The 11125-nt window shown below is 42.1% G+C and overlaps 2 protein-coding genes across 3 annotated transcripts; both read right to left on the bottom strand.

The window, feature by feature from the left end:
- Nucleotides 1–250: 250 nt before the first annotated feature.
- On the bottom strand, nt 251–3370 carry LOC115023743 (uncharacterized). Its single transcript, XM_029454959.1, has 3 exons — nt 2980–3370; nt 2232–2546; nt 251–614 (listed from the first exon to the last, which is right to left on the bottom strand). Exons 1-3 carry the CDS (start codon nt 3130–3132, stop codon nt 474–476), a joined length of 609 nt encoding a protein of 202 aa, XP_029310819.1. The 5' UTR covers nt 3133–3370; the 3' UTR covers nt 251–473.
- A 674-nt stretch (nt 3371–4044) lies between these two features.
- On the bottom strand, nt 4045–8944 carry LOC115023396 (E3 ubiquitin-protein ligase ZFP91-like). Of its 2 annotated transcripts, none has more exons than XM_029454347.1 (11): nt 8281–8944; nt 7951–7985; nt 7591–7722; nt 7470–7506; nt 7315–7383; nt 7053–7208; nt 6516–6566; nt 6353–6431; nt 6031–6145; nt 5809–5929; nt 4045–5495 (listed from the first exon to the last, which is right to left on the bottom strand). In XM_029454347.1, exons 1-11 carry the CDS (start codon nt 8619–8621, stop codon nt 4700–4702), a joined length of 1932 nt encoding a protein of 643 aa, XP_029310207.1. In that variant the 5' UTR covers nt 8622–8944; the 3' UTR covers nt 4045–4699. The 2 variants fall into 2 exon arrangements, with proteins under 2 accessions (XP_029310207.1, XP_029310208.1); XM_029454348.1 differs by having other exon boundaries at nt 4048–5495; nt 5809–5908.
- Nucleotides 8945–11125: the final 2181 nt, after the last annotated feature.

The raw sequence follows: 11125 nt of genomic DNA on the forward strand, positions 1-11125 counted from the left end.
TCCAGTATTTTTGGCTACATTCTAGCGGTTAGCAGGTCATGGAGTGTGAGGAACAGCAGATCATTAGTCCACGTAAATAAAATAAATGAACACACGCTATATATATATATATATATATATATATATATATATATATATATATATATATATATATATATATATATATATATATATATATATATATATATATATATATATATATATATATATATATATATATATATATATATATATATATATATATATATATATATATATATATATATAGAAAATACATTGTGTAACTCTGCCACTTCACAAAGCAAACACCCTTTCTACAGTGAAAGTCTGGAGGTCATTTTAGCACTGGCTGGTGAGAGAGCAGCATCTGGGAGAAGCAGGGCTTTGTTAGTTAACCTCTAGTGTCCACACTGCTGAATACTGATGAGGCTGGCTGTTAGTCAGTTCATTCATAGATGTTGTTGTACTGGTGCTCAGATGTCTTGCGTCCCCTCTCTCTCTGTGTGTAACACGTGGAGGGTCTGAGCAGCATGGTCAGCCCAGTGCACCAGCTCCAGCAGCACCCGGTACGTCCACACTTTGAGCCCGAAGACTCCCCCAGCACCATCGGGTTCCTGCACCGGAGAGAGCATGCTGTCATTAAAGCCACACGCAGCACACATCCAGACCTGAGGGACGCTTAAATTCTCAGTAAAATAAGTCTAAACAAATACTGATGTTTGAGCTACATTATTAATCATTCGTAGTTGCGTATATGTTGACCCAACGAACGTAAGTCCGATATTAAGTTTCCTTTAGCTGCCGGATGTTTCACTATGTCACCAGCTGCTCTCCACCCGGCGGTTTGCTGCTGAGGTAAAGATGCAGAGCTGAAACAAAAACATCGAGCAGAAAGATGCTAAATGCTTAGCTGAAGGACCTTTAATCCATTTTGATTTAAACTCAATCCAAAGATTATGTTAGCGATTTAAGTATTTATTTAAATCTTTGTTCCCAGCATTAGTCATATACTCACATGAGGGTATTTTTCATATAACACAGAGTTTAGTTTGCCATGTTGTGTTGGAAAGACACAATAGAGAGCTTTGAAATACACCACTTCTACATCTTCGACATCTAGATGCTCTCGATCTAGACGTAGATTAGCTAATTCTTGTCATGTTATCATAATAAATACACACACACGTGACTCGAAATAAGCAGGTCATTATTTTGGCTTCTGTCGTCCCAGTAAAACACTGGGAACTAGGCAAGACTTTGGTAAGATAAAACACTCATGTTTTAAACATGTTTAATGCACAAAGTCTGAGCTGCTCACATACGAAACATTTAGTTACTAGAATCCCTTTCACACATGCAGTCTATTCCTTATAAGAAATGTCATGTCGGAGCAGAGACACTGTGAATGTGCGGGACATGTTGGGGACAAAATAACTAAAAACGTGTCAAACAGCATCTAGCTCAGCCAGAAAGCCTGCCATGTTTCAGTCTCTCCCTGAAACGATAAGGAACATTTCCTGCACAGACTCATGTGAGAATGTGAGCAGCGATCCATAATCAGGAAATCTGTCCCACAAATTTCCCACCTCAAGACCTCGGTACATTTCAGGAAAAAAGGCGGTACGGTTGTGTGTGAATGAAAACAGTAACATTGCAGGGACGAACATGTAAAGAGTTACGCCTGTCTGACCAAAGAAGAAGAACCAGTCCCAAGACTCGTGTAGGACGCTCTTTTAATGCACGTTTCTGAGAGGTCACAAAGTCTGTCAAAAAACATTACTAGTCTCGCAAACTTGTTGAATATTAAATACATTACAAGAACATCTTCTCCTCACCCGCCATGTTCCTGTAAATAATAAGACACATCTACACGTCCATGCCAGGCTTCCTCTTCTTCTGTTGTGTTTTCGTGGTGGTATGTTTTGAATTACCACCACCTGCTGGACTGTCCCACCCTATCTATTCCTGCCGTGCCATGCCATGATGTGTGAAGATGTTGCTGAATGTAGTTCATGTGAAAATCCCTAGCGGTGCCTGGAAGGTGATACCAGCAATTTAGTGAGAACTGTGTGTAAAAGAGGCTTTGTAAAAAGCCTGGGAGATGAAGAGATAAACTGCAGGTGTTCAGTGTAGACCTTATTGGAAAATGTTCAAAACAGTACTTCACTTAAAAATATATAAAGTACAATATGTGTGTGTGTGTGTGTGTGTGTGTAGAAATAAACACTAACCTCGTTACACTGGTGGTCGGGTGTGACCACCAGGGTGCTGTCCTGGCTCTCCAGCAGACTTTTGGTGCTGAGCAGCAGGTGCTCCAGCCTCAGCCGGACTTTCTTCTTCAGGGTTTCATAGTCTTCCTCCAGCTCCCCCCATTCCTCCTCCTCCTTCAGGGCGACACAGTGGATCAGCCCCAGGCACTGCCGCAGAGCTGCATGCAGCAGCTGCACCCGCTGCTCCGTGCTGGGCTCGTCCTGCGGCGCCGGGGACAGAGACACCATGCGTCCTCCGTCAGGGGTGTGGTCCGACAGGAAGGTCTCCTTCTCCTTCTGAAGGGAAGCAAAGGAAAAGAGAGCTTTCTTTCCTCTTGATGCTGCACTCGGCACACAGCAGACGGATGCTTTTATCGGATCTGCAGCTCACTAGTTTAACACCAAGTGACAAAAGTAATGATCAATTAAAAGGTGATCTAACAGGAAGATGAGGCTGCACAGAAAAAAAAAAGCATGACAGCAGGAAAAATCCAATACACTCTATCCATTAGGCCCATTAGGGGGGGTGACTACTACACTGCACCACAGCATCCCTCTCAAACACACAGTGAGTGCATCCTGCTGGATGTTAATGTGCAGTAACAGCAACACATTACTAGCTACCTCTGTACACAACCATGACACCCGCGAGTAGCAGGAGGGGGTAGGGGGGTAAATAGCCTGTGAATAATAAACATCTTCATATATAGTCTGTACACTGAGAACTCACATATAGCTGGAGCAGACGAGCACACTCGTGGTGCAGTAGCCGGGCAAGAGACACCGCTCTCCCGGTCTGTGTCGGGTCGGGCAGCGGCGTGTCCAGCGCGGGGATCTGCTCCTGCTGCTCCCCCTGGGGCTGCAGCTGCTGCAGGTCTGCCATTTGCTCTCCACTGTCTATAAAACAGGCGGAACAACACCGACACCAGAGAGAAGACCCCCCCCCTAAACAACGTGTTCACACAGAGTCCTTTTCTGTGTATTAAACGGTGTGAGCCGGGAGCTGAGACCGTAACAGAGCGTCAGTGCAGGGGCTTCATGTCGGTGCTCATGTCGGTGTGCACCACCACACCGGATTGAATTGGTTCCGCAAGGCACAGGGGCGTCTTTAGGGGGATGCACAGGAGGGCCCTTTTCTCCCAAAAAACGTCACCATGTGTTCCGCCCACATTCCTTCTGCACAATATAACATAACAAGTGCATAATTAATATGCTGGTCCCCTCAATATCTGACCATAATATTGTTGTTTTTTACATTTCGTTGTTTCTCTCTGTCTGACCACTGATTGAAAACAATCCCTGTTTTTATTATTTTTATTTATATATTTTATGTGTATGTTTTTTATTTTTAATAATAGCTATCTTTGCCTCTATATGGTGTTGTATTTTGTGAAGCACCTGGTTCTGGTTTTAAAAGGTGTTATAGAAGTAAAGTGTCTAATTATTTGTATTACTATTACTATTAGTATTATATAGTTAATATGCTACAGGAGAAAAACATTTAATTATAGTGCCTACCATTTCTCTTAATTTATTCCCCCCCTATATTATAGTTACCATGTGTCCTTCTACCATCCTACTGAGTATTTGTCCTTGTTGTTGTGTTGAGTTCTACAATAAAGACAGATTTCTTGTTTTTTTAACTCCCTTTCTGACTAATGTGGAAAACCATCATACACAATATCTTCTCAGCAATAAGATACCGAGGAGTGTATTTAAAACATGTACACAAACAATTTTCTGTCATAACACAAACCCTCTTTATATAGTTTCTGGGATCTGTGTAAATCCTTATAAGATTCATAACTGATAAGTCTCTGACTTTAAAGCATGTCTTTTCATTTTATACGATGCATCGCTTATTTTTTTAATCATATTGTTGATAGAAAATGAGCAAAACACATATTTTATTAATGTAACTTTCCACAAAAGCTATTTCCACCATAATACTGCTGCCTGCAAATTCTATGAATTAATATTAAAGCAAGAATATGTAACACATTTGATCAGATGGAATTGTACAGTATGACGAGGAAGGACATTTATCTTTTCTTTAGTATTTTATTGTAATATTACAGGTTCTTTGACACTGGGTCGTAGTGTGTCTCTAACTCTTAACTAAGTGAAAGTACGAGGGTCATTCATCCATTCACATCTGGACACGAGGGACATGCATGTCACCTTCTTGTACAATATGTACAATCATCTTGCAGTCTTTTTAAGCTATACAAATGTTGTCACACACACACACACACACACACACACACACACACACACACACACACACACACACACACACACACACGACAAAATGTTACAAAATATTCATCACGTGGTAAAAGAATCTATACTATTATAAATCTAACTCCCTGATACAAGTCAATCTTTATATGACTAATGTGTTACACTCTGTTATATTTAGCATGTCAGCTCATCTTCTTTTACTCTCTCTACATTAAAGTATCTCCATGCGCCTCAGCACACTGTAACAGAATCTGTCTCCCCCCTTCTCTCTCCCACACCTCCTCTTCTTCTTTCCTCCCCTCCTCGTTACCCTCCCACATCATGTCCCCTACATCCTGATGACCCCCACCCACCACCACCCGGTCCCACAGCTCTCCCTCCCCAGGCAGAGGACCATCCTCGTGAGCCCCCCTGCCCCACTGCACAGCCTGCTGGGAGGCCAGGGAGGTGACAGAGCTCAGGGTAAGAAGGGTGCTCTGGGGCTCCGCCGCGCTCATGGATGTGACGGTGCTGGCAGGAAGGGTGGAGAGCTGGATGAGCTGCGGGTGGCTGATGCTGGAGAAGTGAGCAGGCGAGGTGAGGTGCAACAGGGTGGGGGCTTGCTGATGATGTCCCACCTGCACCACGTGATGTGTGGGCAGCTGGAGGAACGGGCCCTGATGTACATCTATAGTGTGCGGAGTGAGCGGGAGCACCACCTGCTGCAGCGGAGTCAGTCTGAGCACGGGGACACAGTCCGGGGTCGCGGTCTCTGGGGTGAGTACGGGGGGAATGTCTGGGGTTGGGCTGCTTATTATCACTGAGCCCCCGTTAGCTGCGAGGGCTTCAGCTATGAGCACCTCGGGGTGGCTCTTGGCCTTGTGGGCAACAACAGAGTCCTTTTTCTCAAACTTTTTGCTGCAGATGGAGCAGGAGAAGGTGTAGGAGGCCTCTGCATCATGCTTCTTCATGTGCCAGTTTAAGGAGGCCTTCTGACGGCAGGTGAAACCGCAGATCTCACACCTGCCACAAGGTGGAGACAAACAACAGGTTACTCAAGTAAACAAAGTAACGCCACCGTGTAAATACTCTATTACAAGTCCTGCACTCAAAAATCATTAATGAATTCTTACAGTCTTTATCAGCAAAGTACCTACAGCTGTCAGATACATGTAGAGAAGTAAAGCAACTTAATTGAAATACTCAAGGAGTGAGATAATGTTCTTGTAATAATAGACACCAGCCAGACTCACATCATTTTGTGTGTGTTTAAAAGGTGCTACTGGCACCCAGCACATATTGTGACACATACAGAGACATGTGAAGAGTTTCTCACTGTATGGGCTTCTCTCCCGTGTGAATCATCCGGTGCACTGCCAGGTTATGGGAGCTCTTGAAGGCTCGAGCACAAAACTCACAGATGTAATCCCTCTGATCTGAGAGACAGAGTGAACGCACTACATGACAGGACACATGATTCAAGCAGCTCACAAATGATACCTAGTTATTTTCATGATCAAACAAACACAAGGTGTGGTGCCAGTGTAAATATAGTCACCTGTATGATGTTTAGCGTGGCGCAGCAGCTGCTTCTGCAGACGGAACAAGCGACCACAGGAGGGGTGATCACACACATACTTCTTTTTAAGCAAGTGCTGGTATTTGATATGGTGCTGAAATAAAGAGGCGAAAGAAAAGGAGTTAATATTACAGTAAACACACACAACCTCCGATGCTTAGCACCTTAACATACGATGATCTTAAACAGGATGTGAAAATGCAGGCGACCAATTTGGTTTCTATGGAGAATATTTTGCCTAATTTGAAACAGTGCTTTTAATGAAAAGTATTTGGGGCTGTCAGTTGACGGGGTGGTTAACCTGCAGGTAGCGTGGGTGGGCCAAGACCGTACCGCATCCTTCAATCTCACAGCGGACGTACTGCACAGGGGGCTTTTTCCTATGAAGACAGAAAGCAGAGATGTTGTTTAAGAATCATACTTGATCCAAATAGTCATCTCAGGTGAAGTATACAGACTGTTACCTTTGTTTCGGCAGCCGAGGGGCTTTGTCATCTTTCTGTTGTCTACCTCTCCTGAAATGAAATGTCAAACTTTAATCCTTCTTCCCAAACTGCCAGTGTGTCCATTACAGGCAGGAATCTTCATCCGGAGGTACTGCAAATTTAATTTTTAATTTAATTTAGGTTGCTACAAAATATTCATGACTCAAAAATAATAACATTCACAATAGCACAAAGAACAGAAGCTATGCAAGAAGAAATGAGTCACATTGAGGTTGTGCATGTGAGCAGTTCATATTTGAACATTGGGAGTGATCAATAAGTTTCTATTTTAGTTTGGCAAGAACAACAAAAGGTTGCTTTCATTCCATCTCTAGGCGGTAACGTGTATTCTCATTTTGTGGTTAAAGCTTGGAATACTTTCCTTCCTAGTGTGCCGGGCATAGCTTTGTTCAGTAAGCGCTCAGAGCGAGCTCAGAGGGTGCACGTCTTCATGAAAACACCAAGCTATCGTGCTTCTGTGCGTCCCTTTAACTCATCAACACATCGTTTGCTTACTTCCTGGGTGGCTCTGTGTTAGTGCCCACTCCATCTTCACTCTGCACAACAAGCTCGGTTGACTCTTCCTGTTTAATGTCTTCTTCATCCTCCTTTTCTGACTCCTCTTTCTTCACCTCCATTTGTTTTGACATTGTAAGCCACCTTGATTTTTCCCTGAGGAGTTAAGAGATGAAGCTTAATTTGCTAACATTTATATATGCATGAAGTTGGAGGTCTTCGTACAAAGTAACACTCATGACTAATACTCGCAACAGCATACATCTTCGTCTCAGGTTTATAGATGATGTCCTCTCTGAATGGAGGCTCCTCGTCATCTGGATCTGCAACGCTGATATGGACATAAACACCACACTGAATTCACATCAGCAAATCAAGCATGAAGCCCAACATTTTCTCTGCTGCTCAATCTCTTACCTGTCATTGCTTCCTTTCAAAGAACCAGTTTCCTCTCCTGAAACACAGAGGCTCAATATGTCACCTCAGTTTCAGTCTTATTGTGTTTTATGTACAGTGTTTAGCAAAAACTGTGTCTCACCACATGATGAAACGTTCGTCTCTGCTTCAGGCTTGAATGCTGCTGCTGATGTGGTGCGAGAGGCTCGGGTTGAACGTCTCCCTTTGCCTGTTCTAGTTTTGAACAGCTTTGGTCCAACAATGTGTTTGGATGCTGAGGAAGTCAGAGGGAACAGACGTAATAAATTAAAACAACAAATAATGAACAGGGGTATTAAGTTTGTGTCTTTAGATATAAGTATGTGTCTTTATAGATGAACAGGGGTATTAAGTATGTGTCTTTAGAGATAAGTATGTGTCTTTATAGATAAATATGTGTATTTGTAGATATATATATGTGTCTTTATAGATGAACAGGGGTATAGAGTATGTGTCTTTTCACCTTTTTTGGCTGTGGATTTCTTTAAAGCAGCAGGTCTGTGTGAGACAGAGTCGACAGTAAATGACAGCCAGGTGCAGATCAAAATAAATCTTTGAAAACACACAGTATGCATTAATGTTAACACATGCATTCAGCTCATTTGTTTTGGTAAACCTATGGCTTTAAGAAAGCCCAGTGATGCAGCTGCACGCGTCCTACACGCCTGCCTGCAGTGCAGTCTCACCAGTACTCTGTGATAGTGATAGGTAGTTATTTACTCAGTGAGTGAGTTGCGAGTCATCTGGTTGCTACACCAGTGGCGTTAACGTCAGTGTTTGTGCAGGCACTTACTGCACGGCCGGTGTGTTTCTGGACCCTGCAGGTCTCCCACGTCCGCGGTGCTTGCTCGTATCCGGGGTTTGCAGGCAGGAGGCATTCTTGGACTCATTGTTAACGTTAGCCCTGCAGCCAGCTCCAGCTCCCCGGGCTCGCAAAACACGAGCACCCGCTCGAGAGTCTCCAGAGTCCGGGGGGGTCACTGCGGCGTTCAGCAGCCTTTTACTTCCTCTTCTCCCGCTGGACGGCTCAGTCGAGTCCGGGGACGGTTTGGGGGCCTTCCGCGTTAAGTCTCCGGTTGTTTTAGTCCCGGGACCAGTAACGTTAGCTGAAAGCTCGTCCTCATCTGAGTCCATGCTGCTCTTATTTAACTGTTATGTGAGCCTAATAATGCACACCTTTGCGATGAGCTATCGACATGTAAAACGACAGAGTAACGTAACGTTCAAGGCCCTGTTTGTTAGCTCGGTCAATCTTTATTCACCACACAACCATTTAATTAACTAGCTCATTAAGATAAAACTAACGTTGTATAGTGGATATGATTTTAACAACATCCAGCATTATTTACTTCTTAAAGCTATAGCAAACCTCATATTTCTTTAACCAACAACAGGCCTGTTTGGGTTGCGTCTCCTTTAAGAGCGGCAGCGGCAGCGTCTAAATGCGAAAAAGTATGTTTGGACTCACGGGCTTCCATATCAGTTGAAAAGGGTGGTCATGGGAAATGTAGTTGAAACACTTGGATTACGCACTTCAAGTTTCAAATTCTTTGTTATCATATGCACAGCTATTACAGAGAAACCGGAGTTGGATCTCAGGCACCCTCCAACAATGCTCTTCAAATATGTATTTTTTTTAAAAAACCACGCGAGTAAAAGCATAATAAAAATCTAAGACATAAAATAGTGCAAGTTAAAATATAGGGCTAAAATATAAACATAAAAAATAAAAATAACAAAGTGATATCATTTGTGTAGACAGAATTGCTAATGAATAAACAGAATATAAGCATGTAGTGAATTCATATGCATAACGAGATGAGACGTGCTAAACCCCTAAACTATTTTTAAAAGTAGTTTAGACTTATTGCCCCTTGCATTGCACAAATAACCTAAAATCTCAAATAATTTAATTCTACAACAACAATATATACTATAATAATACATATCCTGGTTTATTCTTTCATTAATACTGAATTATTCTTTATATTGTACATTTAAACTAATATTCTTATTTATACTATTCTTGCATTTTATTTACTATTTTTCAGCATTATAACTATTTACGCTGTTATATATTGTAGTGGGCCTATACATTTTATTATTTCTATTTTTCCATATTTATTGTTGCTAAATATTGTAGTATATGGCACACAGTTTTACATACTAATTTCTATTTTGTTTCTATACTCTGTGTTTGTATATGTTTCTGTATATGTCGCCACAGAGGACCGCACCAATTAATGGAGGAACTGTCACGGAACCATATGAACACATAAAGTATTTCTGTGTCTGACAAATGGTTTCTAATTAAACAATATTAACCCAGGTGTGGCACAGTCATCAGTATGTATCCTGGTGGCACAAAGGTGTGATTCATGTGTGACAGCTGTTTGGTTGGGAGTTGTGCATACTGGCACGCTGAGATGTGAAGTACCTTGTTCTGTGCCAGTAATGTGATGTTTTAAACTTACGGTTAGAAAGTACGTGACGTATGTTGTTAGTCAGGTTTGAACTCTTTTATAAATACTTGGCTATTGTTTAAAACTTGCCACACCAGTAAATCATTTAATCCTGAAGCTCATTCGTAGTTGGTCAATTTTTTTAATCTTTAATTTTTTGATTGGATTTCAATTTGCAGGAAACTGAACCTTGCTTAAGTTAGTTGCACAACTCATCAAAGTGATCACAATTGTCTACCATTAATTTTTTGTTAAAAAAGCTTTTGTTTGTCGCTGCCTTTTACTAAATTAAATGTGTCATATCTCTTACTGCGCTGTAACCGCACTGGATTTATTTATTTTTAAAATCCAATTTAGATGTGTCGTTTTGTATTGAAATATATTTTCATATTATATTAACCCTTATTAACCCTTAGTGGCGAACGAATAAGACTTGGAAAGTGGATATCCATGTGAGTGTGTGCAGAGTTTTGGAGAGGAGAGCATTATTCTCAACAAAAAGTCCCCATGGTAAATAAAGTAAACAAAGATTCATGTTCTTTATTACCAGCTGTGACAGAGATGATGTCATTGTTTGTATATTTCTGTCTGTGTGTCTGTCTCTCACCTGTCCCTCGCCTGTCTGTCTGTCTCTCACCTTTTCCTCACCTGTCCCTCACCTGTCTCTCACCTGTCTGTCTCTCACCTGTCCCTCACCTCTCTGTCTGCCTGTCTCTCACCTGTCTGTCTGTCTGTCGGTCTGTCTGTCTCTCATCTGTCCCTCACCTGTCTGTCTCTCACCTGTCTGTCTGTCTCTGAACTGTGTTCAGCTCTCAGCCCCTGGATTGACAGGTGGACTGACAGGTTTCATTATAGCAGGTAGAACTGGTTATGTTTTGTGAGACAGTTTTAGATGGCTCTTGTTTTGTTTAGTTTTATCAGTGTACCAAATCATTCCACAAGGTGTTGGTTCAATGCTGCTGAAAGGTGAGGGAGATTCTTTGATTTTATCACAGTCTTTACATTCTTCGACTCATTTGAAATTCTTTGTCAGCTCGGTCAAGAGGGTTCAGGGAGCTGTGTGAAAACTATATTTTATTCACTATCTGAATTAGCTAGATATTTTGTGGGGAGTTGCTCTGTGTGTTGTGCGGCCTTGTGTGTGATTGTAACATGGTGTGTTGACAGGAACACTGT

This window comes from Cottoperca gobio, chromosome 18 (genome assembly GCF_900634415.1).
Source record: "Cottoperca gobio chromosome 18, fCotGob3.1, whole genome shotgun sequence".
Lineage (NCBI taxonomy): Eukaryota > Metazoa > Chordata > Actinopteri > Perciformes > Bovichtidae > Cottoperca > Cottoperca gobio.

What these genes read in the sequence shown, in the direction of transcription:
- LOC115023743 (XM_029454959.1), bottom strand. Translation starts at nt 3,132, where the DNA reads ATGGCAGACCTGCAGCAGCTGCAGCCCCAGGGGGAGCAGCAGGAGCAG. An exon ending in CTCGTCTGCTCCAGCTATAT is followed by an intron (nt 2,547 to 2,979) that starts GTGAGTTCTCAG and finishes GCTTCCCTTCAG; the next exon opens with AAGGAGAAGGAGACCTTCCT. An exon ending in CCGACCACCAGTGTAACGAG is followed by an intron (nt 615 to 2,231) that starts GTTAGTGTTTAT and finishes TCTCCGGTGCAG; the next exon opens with GAACCCGATGGTGCTGGGGG.
- LOC115023396 (XM_029454347.1), bottom strand. Translation starts at nt 8,621, where the DNA reads ATGGACTCAGATGAGGACGAGCTTTCAGCTAACGTTACTGGTCCCGGG. An exon ending in AGAAACACACCGGCCGTGCA is followed by an intron (nt 7,986 to 8,280) that starts GTAAGTGCCTGC and finishes TGTCTCACACAG; the next exon opens with ACCTGCTGCTTTAAAGAAAT. An exon ending in CCCACCCACGCTACCTGCAG is followed by an intron (nt 6,146 to 6,352) that starts GTTAACCACCCC and finishes TCTTTATTTCAG; the next exon opens with CACCATATCAAATACCAGCA.